This window comes from Carassius auratus, chromosome 1, assembly GCF_003368295.1.
Source record: "Carassius auratus strain Wakin chromosome 1, ASM336829v1, whole genome shotgun sequence".
Taxonomy (NCBI): Eukaryota; Metazoa; Chordata; class Actinopteri; order Cypriniformes; family Cyprinidae; genus Carassius; species Carassius auratus.
The window spans coordinates 31,270,121-31,292,641 of record NC_039243.1 but is presented as its reverse complement, the minus strand read 5'-3'; the positions used below and the strand labels follow the sequence as shown (position 1 = coordinate 31,292,641).

General features: G+C 37.2%; 2 protein-coding genes across 11 annotated transcripts in view; one reads left to right on the top strand and one right to left on the bottom strand.

The window, feature by feature from the left end:
• Positions 1-91: 91 nt before the first annotated feature.
• Positions 92-4,935, top strand: LOC113107462 (acid ceramidase-like). The gene is made up of 14 exons (XM_026270001.1): positions 92-376; positions 575-621; positions 1,197-1,287; positions 1,547-1,633; positions 1,804-1,882; positions 1,973-2,047; positions 2,235-2,280; positions 2,421-2,565; positions 2,792-2,846; positions 3,024-3,105; positions 3,773-3,904; positions 3,994-4,117; positions 4,203-4,259; positions 4,336-4,935. The coding sequence occupies exons 1-14, from the start codon at positions 299-301 to the stop codon at positions 4,423-4,425; spliced, it is 1,188 nt and encodes a 395-aa protein (XP_026125786.1). The 5' UTR covers positions 92-298; the 3' UTR covers positions 4,426-4,935.
• An 86-nt stretch (positions 4,936-5,021) lies between these two features.
• Positions 5,022-22,521, bottom strand: part of LOC113107416 (pericentriolar material 1 protein-like) — a 30,391-nt gene continuing 12,891 nt past the window's right edge. For 3 of the 10 annotated variants that reach the window (XM_026269912.1, XM_026269968.1, XM_026269919.1), the window contains 32 exons: positions 21,763-22,009; positions 21,461-21,611; positions 21,143-21,337; positions 19,610-19,773; positions 18,531-18,760; positions 17,962-18,080; positions 17,698-17,827; positions 17,418-17,579; positions 16,288-16,451; positions 15,993-16,181; positions 15,659-15,908; positions 14,639-14,784; positions 14,118-14,293; positions 13,837-13,996; positions 13,342-13,694; positions 13,061-13,228; positions 12,697-12,753; positions 11,710-11,882; positions 11,001-11,132; positions 10,788-10,920; positions 10,491-10,631; positions 9,665-9,768; positions 9,433-9,567; positions 8,983-9,180; positions 8,833-8,892; positions 8,541-8,667; positions 7,795-7,946; positions 7,640-7,709; positions 6,498-6,685; positions 6,271-6,363; positions 6,045-6,168; positions 5,022-5,770 (listed from right to left, as the gene is read on the bottom strand). In XM_026269912.1, coding sequence (XP_026125697.1) covers positions 5,745-5,770; positions 6,045-6,168; positions 6,271-6,363; positions 6,498-6,685; positions 7,640-7,709; positions 7,795-7,946; positions 8,541-8,667; positions 8,833-8,892; positions 8,983-9,180; positions 9,433-9,567; positions 9,665-9,768; positions 10,491-10,631; positions 10,788-10,920; positions 11,001-11,132; positions 11,710-11,882; positions 12,697-12,753; positions 13,061-13,228; positions 13,342-13,694; positions 13,837-13,996; positions 14,118-14,293; positions 14,639-14,784; positions 15,659-15,908; positions 15,993-16,181; positions 16,288-16,451; positions 17,418-17,579; positions 17,698-17,827; positions 17,962-18,080; positions 18,531-18,760; positions 19,610-19,773; positions 21,143-21,337; positions 21,461-21,611; positions 21,763-22,009 — 4,917 coding nt within the window. In that variant the 3' untranslated portion in view covers positions 5,022-5,744. The remainder of the gene's footprint in view (positions 5,771-6,044; positions 6,169-6,270; positions 6,364-6,497; positions 6,686-7,639; positions 7,710-7,794; positions 7,947-8,540; positions 8,668-8,832; positions 8,893-8,982; positions 9,181-9,432; positions 9,568-9,664; positions 9,769-10,490; positions 10,632-10,787; positions 10,921-11,000; positions 11,133-11,709; positions 11,883-12,696; positions 12,754-13,060; positions 13,229-13,341; positions 13,695-13,836; positions 13,997-14,117; positions 14,294-14,638; positions 14,785-15,658; positions 15,909-15,992; positions 16,182-16,287; positions 16,452-17,417; positions 17,580-17,697; positions 17,828-17,961; positions 18,081-18,530; positions 18,761-19,609; positions 19,774-21,142; positions 21,338-21,460; positions 21,612-21,762; positions 22,010-22,521) is intronic. The other 7 variants (XM_026269935.1, XM_026269988.1, XM_026269945.1 and 4 more) reach the window with 6 other exon arrangements.

The window sequence follows — 22,521 nt, the reverse complement described above, 5'->3', positions numbered from 1 at the left end:
ACTGCATTATTTTTCTGCGAATTTTAGTTTTCCTAACAAACCTATATAATAATAATAATAATAATAATAATAAATAAATAAAATATAATGTAGGACCGACTTATGGCTTAGTAAAATAAAACAAGGACCAACCCAAATCCAAGACAGAAAGTGCGAAGTCATCTTTTATTCTGTAACTCATTGTTATGGTGTCTCGTGGGTTTGTGTAACGTTAGATCACGAACCGTCACGAGTATCGTCGGTACTTCCGCGTTCACAGCCGCTTCTGAAGAACACCGGGTCCTGCGCGCGTCTCACCATGATCCCCAAATCAAACCTCTGCTGTTTTATTCTCTCTTCTGTGTTTATGTGCTTTTCCGCGCAATATGTCCCACCGGTAAGTCACAAACTAGAGTTTGTATTATTTATGAAAACAAATGCTTCTTTACAGGTGTCCTCGTATCAATTTAAGTTATAACAGGACTGCAGTAGTTTGTTTAAAATAACTTAAATCACCAGTGCTGTTGGCATAGAAAAGCTTGACTGAATAACCAACACAGTTTACTTAATTAAAAGACTAATGTTCACATTTCAGTTCACAGAAGAGTGCAGAAGTGGCATGTATCCTCCAAACGGCCCAACGTGAGTATGACAAGTGAAGTTATGGATTATACAACCATAAAAACTGAGACCAAAATTAAAATCAGAAAATCAGTACAGGCATACAATACGAATGAATCACAGGAGAAAAAAAAATGAATAGTGATATTTCCAAATGTTTTTATTTTAACAGCTTATTGTCTTTGCTTTACAACTAAATTATATTTTTTTTCTTATTAACATCAAAGTCAGGTGTTTTGTAACAACCGGGCGGCTGTTTCATTGTTATGCAATTGCGAAAGATGTATATTATATTATCATTATATATATTTACATTTTTAATGTTATATTATTATTACATTTATATTACATATTACAGTGTCCCATGTAATTTTTTTTTTAGTGCAAAAAGGTTCATTTAAAACTATTTAATTAATTTATTTATTTATTTGAACCAATTTAAACGTTTTCAAAAGTGTTTTCATCACAGTTAATCTATAAATCTACAAAAACTTCATTTTCTCTTAATATGAATGATTCAAAAAGTGAATTTGTATTTGTAATTCACATTGAAGGGACATAATAAGAAAATCTCTGATAATCTCTGGATCTTTTAGATTTAAAGGTGATGTGTCCTGGTACACGGTTAATCTGGATTTACCACCAAGCAAAAGATGGACAGATGTCATTACAGACAAAAAGAACGATGTGAGTTTATATCAGGTTCAATGTTCTGTCTATGAATGTACTTATAGCAACAAAAGAATTGCCAGTCATTTTGCCATGACAGAGTGTCACTTCATTATTAGTTGCCTTGTTAGAAGGCTAGTTTATGTATTGGTGAACTTCTATGTAAACTATGAACCAAAATGTAAGTGAAATCCTTGAATTCCACGAAACTAAAACCAGATGTTCTTGAGCAACTCTCGGTGAGCATTTCTCAAGAGCTCGTGTGCTTTGTGTTCAGATGGTGAGCATGATTCAGGCCATCAGAGATCTAGCAGACGCCTTTGTTCCCAGTGGAAAGCTCATCGATCTCGTAGATAAGGATTTGGTGAGTTATTAAAGAATCTCATCAGTCTAATTACGTATGATGCTTAATTATGATTGACTTAAGTATACTACAATCTTAAATCTGGCAGACATACCGTACACAGTACCTGTCACCGTTCATCAACATAATTTGAACTGTAATAACTCTGCCTGTCATGTGCTTGTCCCCAGCCCTTGATGGTGGACACCCTGCCTTACCCGTTCAATGAGGAGATCAGAGGAATCGCGTCAGTGTCTGGTGTTTCTTTAGGTATGAATGCATTCAAACAATCCTATTATGTTGAACACTTGAAGAAAATCTGTATTTAAATCACACGATCACCTGTTCTCTGTGACTCAGGTGAGGTGGTGCTCTTCAACATATTTTATGAGGTGTTCACCGTGTGCACGTCTCTGGTTGCAGAGGATGTCAATGGTGAGGATTTCGTCAGAGATAACATTATTGGCATTTTTTTCACATTATTTTCAACAGATTTCATTCATTTAATTATTGGCATTATAAAAAAAAAAACAACATCTAAAAACTAAGCCAATAACTATGATATGAGAATTGTCTGTTTGCCATATAGAACACTTTATTTATTATGTATTTTTCATTGTAGGCAATCTCATCCATGCAAGGAACCTGGACTTTGGTCTTTTCATGGGGTGAGTTTAATGTTGTTTTGACATTTGTTGTTAACCTACTTCCCTAATTTAGTTTTTTTGAGTGAATGTTTATATATATATATGTATTGAAATCAAAACATGAAGACTTTATATTGTTGTGTGGTCTGCTCTGCTTACAGATGGGATTTGAAGAACAGGTCGTGGATCATCACTGAGAAGCTGAAGCCACTGGTTGTTAACATTGACTTCAGACGCAACAACCTGACTGTCTTTAAATCTACTAACTTTGCAGGATACGTGGGCATGCTGACCGGGATTCATCCAGTAAGGACAGAGCTCACATCCGTATAAAAGCAATCTGAAATTATTATAAGAGAATGGATTATAAATCATGGTGACAAGATTCAGAATGAGCTTTTGTCTCTGACATTGTGTTTAGTTTGGCTTCTGCAGTTTAACAGGAAGCAGAATTGTGAAAGCATGGATTGTTGGTCAGTAATCACGTTGCTTCTCTCTCTCAGTGTCTCTCTGTCTTCTGTTTTCTTTGTAGCACTCATTCACCCTCACTATGAATGAACGCTTCACTCTGGATGGAGGCTACATCGGTAAGCCTTTGCCTGATATTTGCCGAGTCATATGAGGCATTGTCAGAAATATGTTGAAGCTTTATTTCTTGATGATTTGCAGATTTTTATTTTCTTCATTATGCATACTTATTTTATTTGCTCAGATCTTTGGTAGATGCATGTTAGTTTTATTGTGACTTGTGATGTGAATTACAGGGATTCTGGAGTGGATCTTGGGGAAGAGAGACGGCATGTGGATGAGTTTTTTGACTCGTTCTGTGCTGGAGAATGCAACTAGGTTGGCTACAGATAAATCTAATATTTGTGCATTACAATGCTTTACAAATGTAATACTTAATTTATTAAAATTACTTCAAATACACATTCTGGTTCATTGTTTTCTAAAATAATTCCTGCAATAGAGTATAAAAAATTATGCATTTAGAATTACTATTATTTCATAGTAGGCTTTACACATTTCACCTACACACCACGGACAAAAGTTAGATTATTTTTTTTTAAGTTTTTGAAAGGAGTCTATTATGCTCACCCAGGCTGCATTTATTTGATAAAAAATACAGTAAAGCAGTACTATTCTATTACGATGTCCACAAAATATTAAGCAGCAAAAACATTGATAAGAACCATAATTAATAATTGAGCACCATAGAATGACTTCTGAAGACTGGTTTAATTGTTGTTGAAATTTCAGCTTTGCATAATAGTTAAAAAATATAGTAAAATAGAAAATATTTATTTTTAAAATTGTAATCAGAATTCACAATGTTAGTGAGAATGATACTTCTTTAAAAAAAAAAAAAAAGTGTACAAATTTTGACCAGTGATTATTATTATTTTGTTGTTATGCCTATTACTTTATTTATTGATATTGAAGTATGAAACAAAAGAATCATATCTCTTTGGTTTATAAAGATGATGATAATTTGGATGTTGTGTTCTTTTAGCTACGAAAGTGCCAAGGCTCTTTTGACTGACACGAAGCTGCTGGCTCCAGCGTACTTCATCCTCGGAGGAAACCAGCCGGGTCAAGCCTGTATTATCACCAGATCCAGAACACACAGCATCAGTCCACTGGAGTGAGAGAGCATTGCTATTATCTACACATAGTTAAAAGAACAGGTGGGAAGTTGTCAGTATTTATCATGACACTTTGTGTGTTTTTCAGGCTTGATGTGAAGAATGGCAGGTGGTATGTTTTGGAGACGAACTATGACCACTGGAAAGAGCCTCTGTTTCTGGATGACCGCAGAACTCCTGCTATGAAATGCATGAATCAGACCACACAGGCTGTGAGTGTGGACACTGCAAACATAGACCTAAACTGGCGTTTAAAAAAATATTCTAAGTTTTACTTTTTTCTTTTTATTCTTTCAGGATATCTCCATAAAGACAGTCTATGATGTGCTGTCCACCAAGCCAGTCTTAAATAAAGTAGGTTCATCATCTTTGAGTGTTTCAGATTTCATTTTCTGACTTGTTTAACACTTCTCTTTATGGTGCTGTACAGTTGACCACATACACTACTCTTATGGAGGTGTCTAAGGGAACATTGGAGTCTTATATCCGTGACTGTCCTAACCCCTGCATGCCGTGGTGAGGGACTCCACCTGGACAAGCTGCATTACCGTGACAGTCTTCTGTAATTAATATTTTAGCGGTTTAAAATTGTTAATCTTACATTTAAAAAGGTTTGCAGTATCTGCTTTTGAAATTAACGTGGGCATTGTTGGGTTTAATCAAGATTAACCTGTCAAACAGGTACAGTAGGGCAGCCTACTTAACACTTGTCTAAAGATGCATGTATTGAAACAAAAATAACTGCACTGAGAGTTTACATTATGTAAGACAGATTATAGAAAATATTTTTTTCAGTCAAATATTTGTGAATGTGACTGACATGTTTGTGTTGTTTTTTATTTTAATTTTTTGTAACCACACAGAAATGTGCACAGTGGAACAACTTGATAATTAACCTCATCAGCCCTGTTAACTAACAAATGGATGAGGGGAAAAAGATCAACCAAAAGAAACAAATGTACATAAGTTGTACTCTTAAGCAGTAGACAACTTTACACAACTAACATCAATAAATCATGGAGATACAGTACTTGCTGCATAAATAATGCACTGAATACTTACCAAAGCAGGTTTTCTGCAAATGGGATAGAGAGCAATCACCACAGGAAATGGTAAAAAATCAACGTTTTATTTATTTTAAATCTCAAGTCTAAACATCAGCAAATTACACAGGTAAAATGGGGTGAGAACCCAAGCATTGGACAACATGCCTTTAAAAAAAAAAAGTGAAATTGAAAGCAAGAGAAAACATTTAAAAGAGTGCAATAAGAGAGGACAGGACGACGTATCAGTGCTAATATGTGATTCTGCTCTATCCATTACACAGTTCAGTCTAGGGACATGTCAAATACATTTAAATAGGGATGTTGTTTTTTCAAATGTGCTTAAGTTTTGTACTGAATCGGATGAAGAAACATCTATTGTCCTTTATGTACTGCATTAGCAAAAAAATGCTAGCGGTCCGGGAGGGAATCCTAGAAAGAAATGCATAAAAGCCAAACATAGGAACGCAAAAATGACTTGCATCCCTTAAACCGAAGCCTTTGCAGGAGCTTTTACAGAGATTTCTGGCTGAACAAAGGGAAACAGAAAATGTACTTACAGACTACAGAACAGCTTTAAGACAAGCCCCTTCAAAACATCATCTCCTACATTCAGAATAAAACTACTTACAAGTGTAGAGACTTCTTTAACATCTCTTGAACTGTTAGACCACACATGCTGACAGGCTAATTCACCAAGACTTAGCTTAGCTGTTTTTTCCAAGAATCTCAAGCATTATACAGTAATGTTGCATGAATGATGGTGTGCAGTGCAAGACGGATAGAAACATCATTCTCATGCACTCTGGGCTTCAGTGGTTTCTGGGGAAAAAACATATAAATATACTAATATGAGTAAAACAAATGTTCATCAATCATAGGGATCTGTTGATATGCAAATCATTGTAATTCTACTCTGAATTTCAATATCCAATACATACAAAACCAATACATAAATTCTTAAATTAACAAACGCACACAAAGTTTTGTTCTGTTGAACACAAATTAATCACCATATATACTCATTTTACATTTTGAAAATTAAAATGAAGTCTGAACCGATAGCATATGGTTTGAGGTGATATTTAATAGTTACCAGGCTCTTTGAGTGCTTGAGGATTTCCCACCAATCCTGTAAGCTCTTCTTTATTTTCATTGAGAATTTCAGCTGTTAAGTTATCATATTGCTGCTCTTCTGAGATCCTCTTACAAAGCTCTTCCTGTACAAAGTACAAGCAGAGAACATGTTTAAGAGCAGCATTCTTTGGAGAAGTCATACAGTTTATAAACGAATATGTAAACATGACTACTCAAGCTTTTACCTCACACAGAAGAGACATTTGAAGAGGAAGACCCTCCACTTTAACAAAATCTTCCTCATCTGATCTCTGGCTGGTATTTCCAGATCCTGCCTCCTAGATTATAAAAAGTCAAACATTATACCTTTTTTAAAAATCAGAGAAAGATAGTTTGGTCAGTCTAAATAAAGAAATAAAAGCTGTTTGATGAGAAAAGATGATCTGGGGTTTGCAGTGAGAGTGAGACATACATCAGTGTTGATCATGACCGGAGACTCGGTGTCAGGACTGGCTGAGTCTGAGCTCTGTGGTGTTTCCTGGGCTGGTGAAACCGTGTAGTCCTCCTTTTCTCTTTCATCTCCTGAACCAGTTTTTGCCTCCTCTCTGCCCTCCTCTGGAAGCTGAACCAACTCTTTGGACTCAGATTTTATGCTTTTCACTATTTGAAAAAAATGGGAGACGAAATGCAGTGAGTTGAGTGTAAATACCCCAATAAATGTTAAAGGGTTAGTTCACCCTACAATGAAAATTCGTCCATCTTCTACTCACCCTTGAAGCATCCTAGGTGTATGTGGCTTTCCTCTTTCAGAATATTCCAATCAGAGTTATATTAAATATTGTACTTACTTACTTATCCAAGCCTTTCAGTGGGGGTAAGCCGGTGTTTGTTGTCAATAGTTCAGAAGACGTGAAATAAAGAACGCCCCCCTGTAGTGAATCCATGTGTTTTTGTAAGATAAAAATCCAGATTTCAGACATAATAAACACTTATTTCTCACTTCTGCTGACCGTGGAACCGGAAGACGTGCAGGTGTATGTCGTAGTTCGTCAGCGGTCCGTGGTTTGTAACGAGCGCAGAGAGAGAACAAAACTAAACTAAACGCTGGTCCCGAATTAGAAGCACAAAACGAGGATTTGTAAAGAAAAACGTTGGAGGATTTCTAAATAAGCCAAGCGGAGAATGGTTTTACCTTTGCTTCTACATTTCCCAGAGGTGCACACGTCTTCCGCCTGAACATCATCCGCATCCCAGAGTCAGCAGATGTAAGGAAAAACGTGTTTATTATGTTTAAAAATCTGGATATTTATCTTACAAAAACACATGGATTCGCTACAGGGGGCCTTTATTCACCCCCAACCCCTCCCCCCCCGGAGCTATATGCGGGATGTTTTATTACAGATGCGTGCACTTTATTTCACGTCTTCTGAACTGTTGACAACAAACACCCGCTTACCCCACTGAAAGGCTTGGAATTTTTTATATAACTCCGATTGGATTATTCTGAAAGTGGGAAGTCGCATACACCTAGGATGCTTCGAGGGTGAGTAGAAGATGGACGAATTTTCATTCTCAGGTCAACTAACCCTTTAAGGCTATAATAAAAAGGCATACATTGGCTGCTTTCTGACTTTTCGATGTCAGATTTGGTTTCCTGGAGGGCTTCGTTTTGTAAGGCAGAGCCCTGGAACAACACAACAGGTCATTATTAGTGTTTGTCAATTGAGCTGATTCTGATTATTTGCTCTCTCGTATGAATGCCAACACACCTGTCTGTGTTCACTAGTGTTGTCCATGCTGGCTTCTAATGATGTTTGCACCTCAACAGGTCCAGCCTCAAACTCCTCCATCTCCTCCACTTCATTTTCATCTTCTCCACTGCCGTAGTTGCATAGAGCCTGTGTCTCTGCTTTCGACAGGCCTAAAACAAAATTTTTTAAAAACCTTTGATTCACTCAACACACAAGTCAAACAGATTCTTATCAAAGTCAAATACATTATAGAACAGTCTAAGCCTGTAGACGATAAGACGGACAACGTCCAGCAAACACTCCTAATGGGTACTGTCAAACAGTCAGAGCAGTAAACACTAAATGCACAATAGATGGCGTTTTAGTGACACCAATCAAAAGGAAGAACATGTAATCACTTGAAATATATTTTTTTTTACATATGGATTTATTCAGCAAGGAAACGACTAAAAGTCAAAAGACTTTCTAAAAGACCATGGTGACACTGAAGACTGGAGTAACAGCCACCAAAGGAATAAAATCCACTTTGAAATGAAAAAAACAAACAAAAAAAAAAAAAACACTAGAAATGTATATTACATTGTAATATTTCACAGTACTGCTTTTTTGTGTATTTAAATAAATCCAGCCATGCTAAGCATAAGTGACTTCTTTCAAAACCCTATTTTTTTTTTTTTTTTTACAGTACTGTATATTTATTTCCAAAGCCAAGCTATTTTTTTTTCCAGTTTCTTTTACTGTCTGTATGTTTCGGATAAACTCACTTATAGAAAGAGGCAGCCCTTCTCCCTCCTCTTCTTCCACCTCAGATGCTTCACTGCTCTGTGCATCTTTCTCCTTGTCCTCTTCCTTCTCATGAAGCGTCCCTCCCTGCTCAGTCTCATCCTGATCCTAAGGATGAAAAGTTCAATTTTCAACATTCAAAACATTTAGACTCGAAATAACAAAAATAAAATGAATTACTAAAACCCCATGCTTAAACAAAGATTCAGAAGCAGTGTATCTGCTAAATGTATTTATGTGAATGCTGCAAGTGTATCAACAATTATAACTTACTCTGTCTTCATCAAAATATGATGGGGAGATTGTCTTTTCTCTCTCTATAGTTTTCGCCTCCTAAAAAAAAAAAAAAAATTCCATCAAGCATTCTCTTCAAACACAGAAGCATCATAACATACATGATGATGATTAATCACTCAAGCCTACCTCGGTGTGAGGTGAGTGTTTTGGAGATGTGTGATCAGAGCGTCTCTTGGTTATGAGTTTGTTTTTAGAGGTGTTCTGATCTAAATCCTGCATCAGTCTGAAGAAAGCAAGCTCATTAAAGAGGATCTCAGAGATCTCCACCAGCAGGTCCTCACCGCAGTCCTGCAGCGTCCGCCCGACAAACTTACTCAAGGAGTCCTGTGCACAAAACCAAGAACTTGTAGGCTGTGATACAACTAGTGGCCTTCCTACATAGACTACATTTTAGGGCATCACATGCTCAAATATTCTAGCACACTATGATTCTCAAAACTAATTCATCTAAATAATTAGTTACTAATTAATCTTAAAAATAAATTAATTCAAATAATTACTGATGAAGACAAAAAAAGAACAGAAGCAGCTAATTACATTAGGAAAGACAAATTAAAACATTAGACCTGTACTTACCTGCAGGATGCCGCCCAGCTGTCGGTGGAAGAACTGAACAAACTCTTTGCTTTCATCATTTTGCTGAGTGAGTCTGAGCACCATGCGTCTCACAGATGTGAGCAGCTGGTGTGAACACACCTCCCCAACATGCTCCTGACAGAAAGACATTAGCAAGACAGCATGTCTATGAACTGCAGTTTTGACGGTTAATTTATTTCTAAATTTAAAGAGATAAGTATAGCAAGCTCACCTTTAGGAATGGAATAACTTCTGTCATTATGGCTTTAATCTGTCTGTCAAGCTGTTGTGTGTCAATCTGAGGACAATGTGCATCTGTAGACGAATGTCCAGCACCTACAATCAGACAACGAGACAAACAGAAAATTCATGAAAACACAAGTACATCTACTTAAAAGGATATAAAACCCAATCATTCATCATATACATGTTTAAAGCAAACAAAGCTTTAACCAGTGCTAATTAAAAACATTCAACCCCCATAATCCTTAACAGCAAACTCTCAGAAAACCAAATTAAAGGGAAATTTATCAAAAGGTCTTCTTTTCTAGGTATAACATCAAAGACCATCTTCTATAGGACACAAAGTTGCAGCCTGTGAAAATCAAGACACTGCCGCAAGCGTGATACACAGTCATTAGATTGTAAAAAGCCTGGATTATTCCTTCAAGACAGAAGCACTGGCCGTGATTATCTGTGCAGTTCAATCATGATTAAGCCAAAGTGAATCATAAGAAGATTACAATGTAGTAAGGTGGTCAAGCGATAACTCTCTAACCAGCCATTCGCTAGCTGTTTGGTTTCTATTTACATGTGTTCATGTTTTAAAATCTACATAAATCAAAAGCTTATTTGTCAAAAATAATGAGAAAAAGATATATAATAATAATTACTAAACTTTAAATGAATTAAATGTATTTTATCATCAAGTAAATTTCAACATTCAACATGACTGATATGAATAGAGAGAAAGGGGTTCGAAACAGAAAAAGCAAAGGGAAATAGAACAAATGTTAGAAGGGCTCTACTCTGCAGTCTAAGAGTGTTCACAGCAGTACCTTGAGTGAGTGCTGAGGCGGCAGCAGCAGCAGCTCCGGGGCTGTGCTCAGGGTTATCTGTGTTAAACTCAGCCCTCAGCTTCATGCGCTCATACTCCCTCATCCTGGCCAATGCCTTATCTAAATGAATTACTGTGTTACCTGGAGGAGCAGGAAGGAAATAAATGGAGAGAGAGAGAGAGAGAGAGAGAGAGAGAAACATAACAGTATTCAAGAGTAGCATGATAAGATTCAGACCAAGCCCAGCAAAGCAAGCATGATTGTGGTAGCGTGACGCATACAGCGCTGTCTTCTTACCCAGGTCATCACTAGCAAAGGGTTCAAGGTTGGAAGAGGTGGACAGCAGGCTCTCATTGTCCATCAAGTCTCTATCTGCTACCCTCTTCAATACAGAGTTGGATTTAACGGTTACAATCTTCTCAGATGCATCCTGGACACATCAGCAAAAATTAGCGTGTTAAAATTAAAGAGAGAAAAAACAAAAAGCAATGAGGGAGCAGATGTATTTACATTGTCACTAGTAGCCAAGCTCTCACTAGGTGTGAGCTCTGACTGGGAGCCTGTGGCCCATATGGCCGGACCCAAAGACGATGCCTGCTCATCAGCCACACTCTTCTCTGTCAGGTGCCTCGTTACAATGTCCTGCCAGTCAGAGCCAACAATGAAATATGGTTAGTACTTTAAAAACAAAAGGGCAGTCTTCACAAAACAATCCTTAAAAATACAAAATTCTATTGATCTGTTGATAAAGTAGCTATTAAACCAAAGGCTGTGAAGAAGACGTGATTAATGAAAACGTTTTTACAATTTCAACTTAAGTATACAGACTCTTTTTTTAAAGTCTTTGAAAAAGGTATCAAAGAGGTCATAAATGTGAGAAATCAACAAACCGATAAAAAAAAAAATCTCTATAGAAATTGTTAATATTTATAAAACAATAAACGTGTATATTATCAAAAACACAAACACACACACATACATATATACACACATATATATATATATTTTTTTTTTTCATGCCACCTGCATATTTGTTTTGTACATTTTGCTAAGTTGATCATTCTTTTGACATTCTAAGGTTTGGGCAACACATTTTTTCCAGAGTCCATTTTGTAGACTTTCTCCATATTTAATGCAGAAATCGTGGAAAACCATCCAGTCTCTACAGGGGCCTGTTATGTCTGTAAAAGTGTGCAGTTTTGATTGTTGTGTACTGTACCTGTAGTGAGTAGAGTGCCCTCTGGCGCAGGTAGTCTGTATTGAGCAGCTGAAGCTCATGGAAAAGCTCGATGAGGAAGTGAGGGCGAGACTCATTCTGAGAGATCAGAGTTGCCACCTCAGAGTAGATCGTCTCTCTCAGCGCCTCAAACAGAGAGAAATCACTGCTCACGTCTACAGAGGAGAATACACACAGAACAAAATGAAAAATGAACAGGCAATATACTGAAACTCTTCAAGCATGTTGAGAGTAGATCAAACAACTGCTGTATGTGCAAACTAATTATACAAACAAACAAAAAAAATATTTGTGGAAGACATTTTACATAGCAAGACCTTGAGAACTGAACTTCACACAATGATTAAAAACACTGTGCTCACTTAACAATTAAGACAACTTCAGAGATGTTTTTGTGTTAAACCACGCTCAGATCCACAGTTCTGTGACTTCAACTCAAAGGCAAAGGTATAAATCCTGGACCCTGGACCACAAAACCAGTCACACGGGTAAATTTTTACGAAATTTGAGATTTATTCATCACCTGAAAGCTGAATAAATAAGTTTATTAGGATAGGACAATATCAATAACTATTTGAAAATCTGGAATCCGAGGGTGCAAAAAATCGAAATACTGAGAAAATCACTTTTAAAGTTTTCCAAATGAAGTTCTTAGCATTACATATTACTAATCAATAATAAAGTTTTGATATATTTACAACTGGAAATTTACAAAATATCTTTACTTAATAACTTAATGATTTCTGGCATAAAAGAAAAATCGATAATTTTGACCCATATAATGTTATTTTGGCTATTGCTAAAATTATACCTCAGTGACTTAAGACTGGTTTTGTGGTCCAGCGTTACATATTAGTTCTTAGTACTACCTTATGCATGTAGATGCAGTTTAAAAAAAAGGAGATTAAAAAAAAAAGAAAATGTTGACAAGTATTTAGCAGGTCAAACAGCTGGTGAACATGGAGTTACCTGGGACTTCAGTGCATGCAATTCTGTTAGAGAGAAAAGGTGTTCTCCAAGCATATGCTGTGAAGAAACCAAAAACAAAACCCAAAATGAAATGTGAACAAAAATAGAAAGAAATAAAAATAAATGAAACTGGTGAGTAACACTATAAAATACAAGGGAATGGAGACATAAGAGGTTTAAATGATGTTTAAATGAAATAAGAATGGAGGAAATTGCGTTTTCTTTTTATAATGTTATAGCAGATGCTTCTCTGATTGAAGAACATAACATAGACTATATAACAAGGCTGTTCTCATTGTTCTACACATTGATCTGTTTAGTTTTATCCAGTGTTATCTGTAGCAGAATCAATGAAAAGGCATACCAGATGAAAGGTCATTTGGCTTGCTGTTCTTAGCCTTGCTGTCCAGTTTCTCCTGGGTCAGTTTGTCTAGCAGACCCTGGTTGAGATCTTTGTATTTGACCTGAGAGGAGCGCTCTCTGTCCTGGTCAAAGTGAGAGTCACTTGAAACACTGTCACTGTCCACAGATGCTGAAAGTGAGAAAGACAAAACTGAACTCCATTTGACTGAATTGTGGGATTTCTAACCTAAATATTAAATAAAACATTTTTATGTGCTATTAAGCTGTATTTAATACACACACCTGTGTTCTTCCGTCCCCTGCCTCTCCTGCGGCGGCTCTTTGTGTTGGGGGTCTTGTCTCTCGAGGCCAGGCTGGCCTGTGCAGCAGCCTTGCGCCCTGCTCTGAAGCTCTTGGTGACAGTGGTTGGATCTACCCTATCTGGAAGGCTGCTCATTGACTCCTGGGAGTCAGGTATGTAAGAAAGGTCCTGGGTAGTGGAAGGGTGAGGGATAGGAGAGGAGGAAGGAGAGTTCTGCTCTATCTGACTTGAATGGTCTGAGGGGAGGGTGGTTTTCTGACCAGAGCGATTCAGAGAGGAGTTAAACCAGCTAGAGTTATTAGCGTTGGCCACGGTATCAGGCTGAGATGGAAACCTATAAAGGGAGGGAAATAAATTACAGAAGGCATGGTTCAGTTCCTTTTTGTTATAGGTTATTCTTGCATTTTAACCTGACTGTGTTTAATATAATCATGATTATATCACCTTAATACAAAATACAGTAAAAACATTTCTACCGTTTCTCTGTGTTGTTGAGTGGAGATCTCTGCAGCGGAGGGGGGAAACTCATGTATTCCGTTTTGAGGGATATGTTTGGATCATGTTGTTGATCTGAACCGGCCTGGTTCTGCTGGAAATCTCCTGCTGAGGAGGGAAACATGGGACTGAAATTAAAGCCTAAAGGCAGAAAAGAAAAGAGAAAGAAAAAGGTTAGAAGTTAATTAAAATCGTTTTTTATTTATTTTTTTATAAGGTTATTTCACTATTTGAATGAGTTACAGACAGATAATAGACTTGCCAGTAGGGAAAGGAGAGAAGTTTGGCAGTCCAGGCATTCTTAGTGTATTGACAGGTGGGAAGTTTACGAATAGAGAAGATGATGCAGAATCACACGCAACATTCTGATTTTGCTGTTGTCCTGTCAATGCCGGATTCTGCTGCTGCCACAACAGATCATTCAGAACCTGTTTCAATCTGCCCAAAAAAAAAAAAAAGTTATAACAGTTATATAATTATAGCAAATGAAACCATACCTGCACTACCATCCAAAATTTTGGGGTCAGTAATAAATACATTCTCAAAAGAGACAATGTTCTTTATATCATATTTTTAAACATTAAAATAGAAAATAGTTTTTTTTATTACTGTTTTTGCTATATTCTTTAATTAAATGCAGACTTTTGTAAGTTAAAAAGAATCTGACGCCAAACTTTTCAACTGTAGAGCATCTACATTAAATGCCTAATTTCTTACACTTAATATCTGACATAGATACATTCTTCTGATTGATATTTAGATTGTTAAAGTCTAAAGACCTACCGATTGACATTGTTCTGCTGCCAAGCCAGTTGTGTATAACACTGGTTTAGTTGGTGCATGATGAGAGGGATTTGAGGAGAGGTCACATTATTGGGCACAACACCACAGGGACCTGTGAGCAGATCCTGCAGCATGTATGAGAGAGTCTAGAGATGAGAGTGGGGAATAGAAAGGCTGTTAGTAAGGAAAAAAAACACAGTGGAAAAAAATTGATAAATGAAAATGTTATATTAGGGATGCACTGACTCTAAATTTCTATACCAATAGCCCATTGTTCAAATGTTATTTTGCTGATAGCGATAGTATTGTTTTCTCTAGAACAAATCTCTCTCAACTAATGCTGTAAACTATACAGGAAACCCTCTGATTTGATAAGTTAATATATTCTTTACAATTGCAAATAAGGCAGTTTCTTTGTGACAGATTTATTCAAACATACATACATATATATATATATATATATATATATATATATATATATAATTAACAGTAAATAAGCTTAGTGTTTGTGTAGCTAACTAACCAACAGTGAACACTGGATAACTTATCTGATGTAAATGTATGCAATGTTAAGTTACAAAGATAACAAGCGGTTTTTCTGATGCCTTTCAACGGTCGAAACACTGATCGGGTGATTGCATGAGACATGATACATTTTGGAAGGTTGTTCTGAATCTTTCAACATATCTTCTGATGTTCATTTACATCACATGCTATCAGTTGTATAAGAGACTCGTGCTGCCACTTGAACCGAGGTTTGGAATTGTAAAATTGTTCTCAATGTTTTGGCAGATAGACATTGTCTGATGCCGATTTGGTAGACCAAATGGCAGCTCAAGCGAGGTGGTACTAAAAAAAGTAATGTGTCAAATTTCTCAGCCCTAAATTCTTCACAAGAGACAACTGCAGTCCTACACATTTCTTCAACCACTTTTTGATTGTCAAAATATATTTGGCTGTGATCTTTAGCTGTTTTTAATCAATCAGCCGATACATCCCTAATGTTGCACACTCTCTGACCTGTTGGTCCTGTAGCAAAGTTTGGCACATGGTAGTGCTGAAGTTGAGCTGTTTCTGAAGGTGTGTGATCTGCTCCTGCCAGTGTGCTGGTGCATCACCCTCAGAAGGAGACAGATCAGCCGCCCATCGTAGATTCTCCTGCCGTTTGGATTTATTGGAACTTCCTCTTTCATTCTGTGGATGCTGACGAGGACGACCTCTTGATCCACCGGGGGAAGGACTTCTGTTAATTTCCCTTCGAATTTTCAGACTTTAGAATTAAAAAGACAGTTGATAATTGATGGGTTTGATGTATAGTTAAATTGTATAGCTAATTGTGTGCCTATGTATTTACCCATCTCTGTTATTCCTGCTATAGTTGCGTTGTTTTTGTTTGCAAGCATGCATCTCATTGGTGGAACTGGACTCCTCTCCCTCATCATGTTCAATGTCAATATTTTCCTCAGCCCCCACCTCAGAGGAGTAATCATCATCATCATCACCAAGGGGACACTGTGTCGAACCACCCCAGGTGGCCACAGTTCTGATGGAAAAATTATAATTAGCACCTTAAAAATTAAATCCTCCTAGCATATTTATAAAATAAATTTTTAAACTCTAAGCCATGAGTTGTCAAAGCCATGTATCACCTTTCATCACGGCTGTACGACTGGGTCTCATGTGTATCACTCCTGAATGGAGAATCGTTGATTGTGTTTCTCCTCTGCTGCTCTGCCATCAGACTCTCCAAATGTTTCCGCCTCTGTCTCAACTCCTCACGCAACATCTGATGCCTTCGCATCTCCGACCAGAGCTAATACAAATAAAACATTTCAACTTGGGCTTCTTTCCCTTTCTGCAAACAGATCCCAATAACTTACTCAACCTCATGTAGATATTTTTAAAGAAACCCAAAGGATTTGTGTCCCTCTAATGAAATCTATTATGTATATATAGTACATGGAAGATCAAATGTACTTGATTGACATTCAAAAACCAGTGAGGTTTGCTCTTGCGTGTCACACAGGTAAGACTGAGCTGCCATTGATTATATCTGATGTGCACTGGTCAATAATTTTATGCAAGTAAATTTGAAAGTGAAAAAAGTTGTGACATTTGCCAAGTATGGTAACCCATACTCGGAATTTGTGCTCTGCATTTAACCCATCCAAGTGCACACACACAGCAGTGAGTAGGGAACAAACACACACACACACACACACACACACACACACACACACACACACACACACACACCATGAACACACCCGAAGGAGTGTGCAGCTATATTTTCCAGCACTCGGGGAGCAATTGGGGGTTTTGTGCCATGCTCAAGGGCACTTCAGCCATGAGAGTGCTGCTCATTCACTCCCCCTCCACCTACAACTCCTGTAACCCTTCGGGTTACAAGTCCAACTCTGTAACCATTAGGCCACAACTGCCCCAAACTAATTTAATCTGTTCATCATATAAAGCAACTGTGTCTTCAGAAGTGTTTTTTTTTATGTTTTATTCAAATTGATTATTTTGATTTCTTTATGAACATTTGAAATCTTAAAAATTTTGGTGAAATGGACTTTCTGTCGAGGGACAGAAATCTCTCTGGTATCATTAAAAATGTTTTACTTTGTGTTTCAAAGACAAACAAAAGTCTCATAGGTTTGGAATGACATGAGGGTAAGTAAAATATGACAATTTCCATTTTTGGGTGAATTATACCTTGAAAACTCCACCTGATATATAAAAGGAAACAAAACTGGTATTTTGATTACACACTTACCTCATTGTCAGTGACAGTTACTGGAGGAGGCTCAGTAGTGGGTTTGAGGCCACTAGTGTTGGCTTTAGTTGAGGAAGAGGAGTGTAACGGTACAGTAGCAGGAGTAGAGGCTGCTGCAGGAATCTTCCTCATCTGACCGCTGACACTACTGCTCACAGACGACTGACGGAACACAATGTGATCAAATAAATTAAGACTCCATCTCAGTAGTTGTTTGTGTATATGATAGTTACCAACTGTACATTGTGTTTTAAAAAAAAAGTGCAGATGTGTGAAGTACCTGAAGGTCAGGACAGACCCATTGTAAGTCTTGTATCTTGCCCTGAATCTCCATCAGTCTCTGTCTCTCTTCATGGAGCTGCTTTAGCTCTTGCTGCTGCTGCTTGAGTTTCTCCTCATACAATTTTTCTCTGAAAAACAGGTATTATACATACACAGTACATTTGTAAAACATGATATTAAACAAAGCATGTTTACAAACAACACATCATGAACTATAAATGCAAGCAGAGATCTAATTTCCATATGAGGAACACAAACAAACCTGGACTTTTCAGAAAGGACGATGTCTCTCTGGATTTTGGGAGCTGTTGCTCGGGTGTTATTGGGTTGTTGCTTCAAACCCTCATCCTCATTAGCTGTAGTACCATCTGTATCATCACTCTACAATAACAATAACAGATCCAGAGAACATGTCTTTAACAGGCTGACAAAAAAAAGCATAATAATGTAAAAGCAGTCAGGAGAATCTAAAAAACTGTTTGCTTATACAAGCTACACTCACAACATATTTGTATTGACATATAAATGTATGCAATTAGCAGATGCTTTTATCCAAAACAACTTACAAAAGGGCCAGGAATGTTCATTGTATACATTGCCAGGTTTAATAAGAGACAACTGGATTAGGAAGCAAGCTAGAGAAGACTTCTTTTTTGTGTTTTTGTGAGTGCATTGATTTAAGTGAATAGGGAAGTTAAGTGCTTGCAGAAAAGGTGTGTTTTAGCTGCTTCTTGAAAGATGTGATGTTCTCAGCAGTTTGCTTGGAGATTGGCAGCTCTGCATTATGAATGACCATAACCTCAAATTACCCCCGTGACTCCAGACTCTCACCTGCACCATGGCCACCAGTTCTTGAAGTTGTCTGAGTTTCTGTTTGGCAGTTTGAAGACGTTGGACTTTCTCAGCATAATCTGCGTCACCAACTAGACTGCTTCTACGACTGGACCCTGAACCGTCACTGCCTCTGCCTCCTCCTCTTGCCCCATCATCATCCTCCTGTGCCTCATCATCATCCTCCTCTTTATCACCATCGTAAGGCCTGTCCCGGCTGAACTGGCATTCTAATATGATAATGCAAAACAATTTAAAATAAATAAATTGTGAAGAGCCACTTTGAGTCTTCAACCACTCTCTCCGAAAACTGTATGCCTTCTATACGGCTGTATGTATATATATATATATATATATATATATATATATATATATATATATATATATATATATATATATATATATTTGAATGTGTGTGTAAAATAGTTATCAGTCTGGCGACACAAAAAAAAAATGCACTAGCCAATGGATAGCCAAGGTGTGCTTAAAGGGTTGTTTGCGGGAGTTCCGTGAATCATTTTATTCTCCTAAATCCCGCACATGCGAGAGTGTTTACCCGCCTGTACCCGCACTAGCCCATTAAGTGTTGTCCCATGCTGTACTCTGTTGGGTCCCGTGGGTCTCACGGTAGTCCAGTGGGAGTGCAGGTCTCTAGTTGATAATTTTGTTGGCAAAGAATGTTTTTAGTTTTTGTTTTAGATTACCATATTTTCGGACTTTGTCAAAATTAATTTGACATGTACCAAGAGAAAACATGACCGTCTACAGCCGCGAGAGGGCGCTCTATGCTGCTCAGTGCTCCTGTAGTCTACATTGAGCAGCACATAGCCCCCCCTCGCAGCTGTAGACGGTCATGTTTTCTCTTGGTTCTTGGGTCTAAATAAATGCGATTTATAGTCCAGTGCGAATTATATACGTTTTTTCCTCATCATGACGTATTTTTGCACTGATGCGACTTATACTAAGGTGCCACTTATAGTCAAAAAAATACGGTAATAACTCTGTAAGAAGACTGACTATGTTGACAGAAACTGTACAATGGTGAATATTTATAGATTTGAAAGATTGCAAGGTCTGACCTATGACTGAAGGGACGTTGAGACTGTGGAGATTGGCTGTGGAGCGGTTATTGATTTCACATTCTGTGTTCAGATGGCCATCTCTATTATTGGAGGCACCATGAGCTTTTGTCAAACTGTTTATGTCCATCCAGTTACTTGGAGTCTGTGGTTGGGCTGGATTTCTACAAAAATAAAAAAGGATAGTTAGTTATTTTCACTTTCCTTCAATTCTCAGGACAATTCTCACAGAAACAGAGGCAACATTGTATCCTTTAAATCATACAGATTTGAGAAGATGATAAATTAGTCTTGACTGAATCACCCACACTGAAATGCGACAGGAAATGTTTTGGCATTTTACCTGACCTAATTTTAAATTTAAAAGTAGAGACTATTTCATATGAACGTAAAGAGTTGAGAATAAAAATATGCACGTAACGGTAAATAGGAAACGTGCAGCTCTTAAAGTGACAGTTGGTTATTTTCCTGCGGCCGCTGTGTGCAGTTATTAACCAAACAACAAAAGACAAATTCAAAATCACAAACTACTCTTGAGTGAAGGATTTTTGTAGCTTTAATAAGAAACAAAAGTTGAATTCTTACAGTGAAGACATTTGACATTTGATTATTAAAGCTGCGGTAGGGAACTTTTGACGCTCTAGCAGTTAATAAACAGAACTGCTTGCATCCTGCGGAAGAACATTGTAGCCGGAGCTACTTCTCTCTGTTTATGTCTATGAAGAATCACAAAGGTACTGGGTTACTCCGCCGCGGTGCCCCCGAAGCAATCTAAAATAGTCAGAATATAAACACTTATTATAGATGCACCCTAGTGATTCAGGACAAGCCAAAAACACGGTTTGGAAAATGGACTCATGGTGTACTCGCTTATTATATACATTTTTCTACATTTTGAACATAAACAAAGTTACGGACCACAGCTCTGATTGGTTGATTTCTTACCGGGAGCGATCTGTAACTGCAAATGGCAATAGGACCAATGGGAGGAGCCAGAGGAGCTTTTTTCTTTTTTTCACAGATTATCTGTCTCATATTCTACTGTCAGGACATAATGACAGGTTTAATAAATATGTAAAAAATATATTTTTTTAACAAAAGTTCCCTACTGCACCTTTAATTTCTGTAGTAGGCAGTAAACTGCTTGAGATTTCGCTTAAAAAAATAAAATAAAAAAATAAAATCACAGTTTGTTTCATTTGTATCTTTTTATTCTATTGTATCTGTCCTTTGCTTTTTTTTTTATTACTGACGGTTCAATTATTTTAAACAATTTTGAGGACTTTTTGTTTGTTTGAAATTCTGCTGGTCTACAATGTAGATGTCATAACAACCTTATTTACAGGAAATACATATTTGAGATATATTTCTATCTTTAAATAAATCCCTCATAAAAAGTTTTGGTCATATGGCCCCCCTCATATGTTAATCATGATTACAATATTGGCCCAAATAATTGTGATTATGATTTTTGCCATAATCGAGCAGCTCTAGTTTACACACAATTTTTATACAGAAGTGACTATTCTGTACCTGATATTGGTGACTGGTTCATGGTTCTCCTGCTCTGAATCAAACATGGCCTCAAAGAGTGAACCGTCCTCTGTTTCCTCATCGTCCTCCTTCACATTCTCGTTTACTGTGTCCACCACCATATCTGATGTCTGTTCATAATACTGAACAAGCTCTCTTAATTCATTCAAACGCTTGTGCACCTCCTTCAGTTTCCTGCATTGAGTGACAAAAAAGACATCAAACACACTGCACTGCTAAAAGTTAACAATAAAACACATCAGTTTGGTACAAGCGTTAAAGTAAGAAAGTTAGATCAAATGGGATGAACAGAGTAACCTGAGTTTATCAGCAGGATGGTTATCATTTATCTGTGTGTAAGAGGAGGAAGAGTCCTGCCTCACTGGACGTGGGCCATTTCCCTCTCTACCCAATACAGACGGACGCTGTGACATGCCCATGCGTGCACCACGCTGACTGACACTCTGACCTGAAGAAACAAACACATCATTTAATCAATAAGCATACTTTTCCCTCAACTGCATCTATGCATCTAACACAACACCAAATATATTGCAAAAAATTAAAATTGAATCTTTCTAAAGAGAAGGGGCTGGATGTGGTGTGTAAGGGGGGCTTACAGGAACTGTTGTTAAGGGTCTGGTCTCTAAGGGAGTGGAGTTCCTGAAGGATCTTGTCCATGGTCTGCTTTTTGTCCTGTAGCTCCTGTAGTTTGGTGAGTTTAGTGCTGGTGGAAGTTGATGCAGTAGTTAGTGGGGCAGAGGAGGGCAACTGACTCCTGGAATTATGGCTAGTGCGTGATCGGCACACCTCTCTTGAAAGAGAGAGACATTCTGCCTGTCGTCGGTTGTCAGGGACCGTCTGGGACTGAAAGAGAAACGGACATTTAGTAGTTAGTTGTTTTATTTAGGAACAAAAAAAAGTTCCACACTTTTTCAGTGATCATTTTCCAGGACTTTTAAGGACACTGTCAATTCAATTATGGAAAAAATAAAAGACAAGGATCAAGCTCTAAGTAACATAATTCTCTCTCCAGAAGTCTTTAAAAACATACAGTTTATGGCCATGATTTAACTAAAAACATAAGCTCTTTAATATGAGCTCTTAATTCTACATTACAACAAATGGTTTCCAGAACCAGTTTCAGTACCAAAAAAAAAATAAAAATAATAATAATAAAAAAGGAAACTATAACTATTTGAAAATAAAAATACATTAAATCAGTTCATTATTATTTCTAATAATAAAAATATTAAAGAAAAAAAAAATAGTGGATTCTGACTAACCTTAAACACCTGATTTCACAGAAAGCGATATAAACATCACAATGCAGACAAAGATGCTGTATACATGCAGCATGAGCATATTTTTGCATCTAA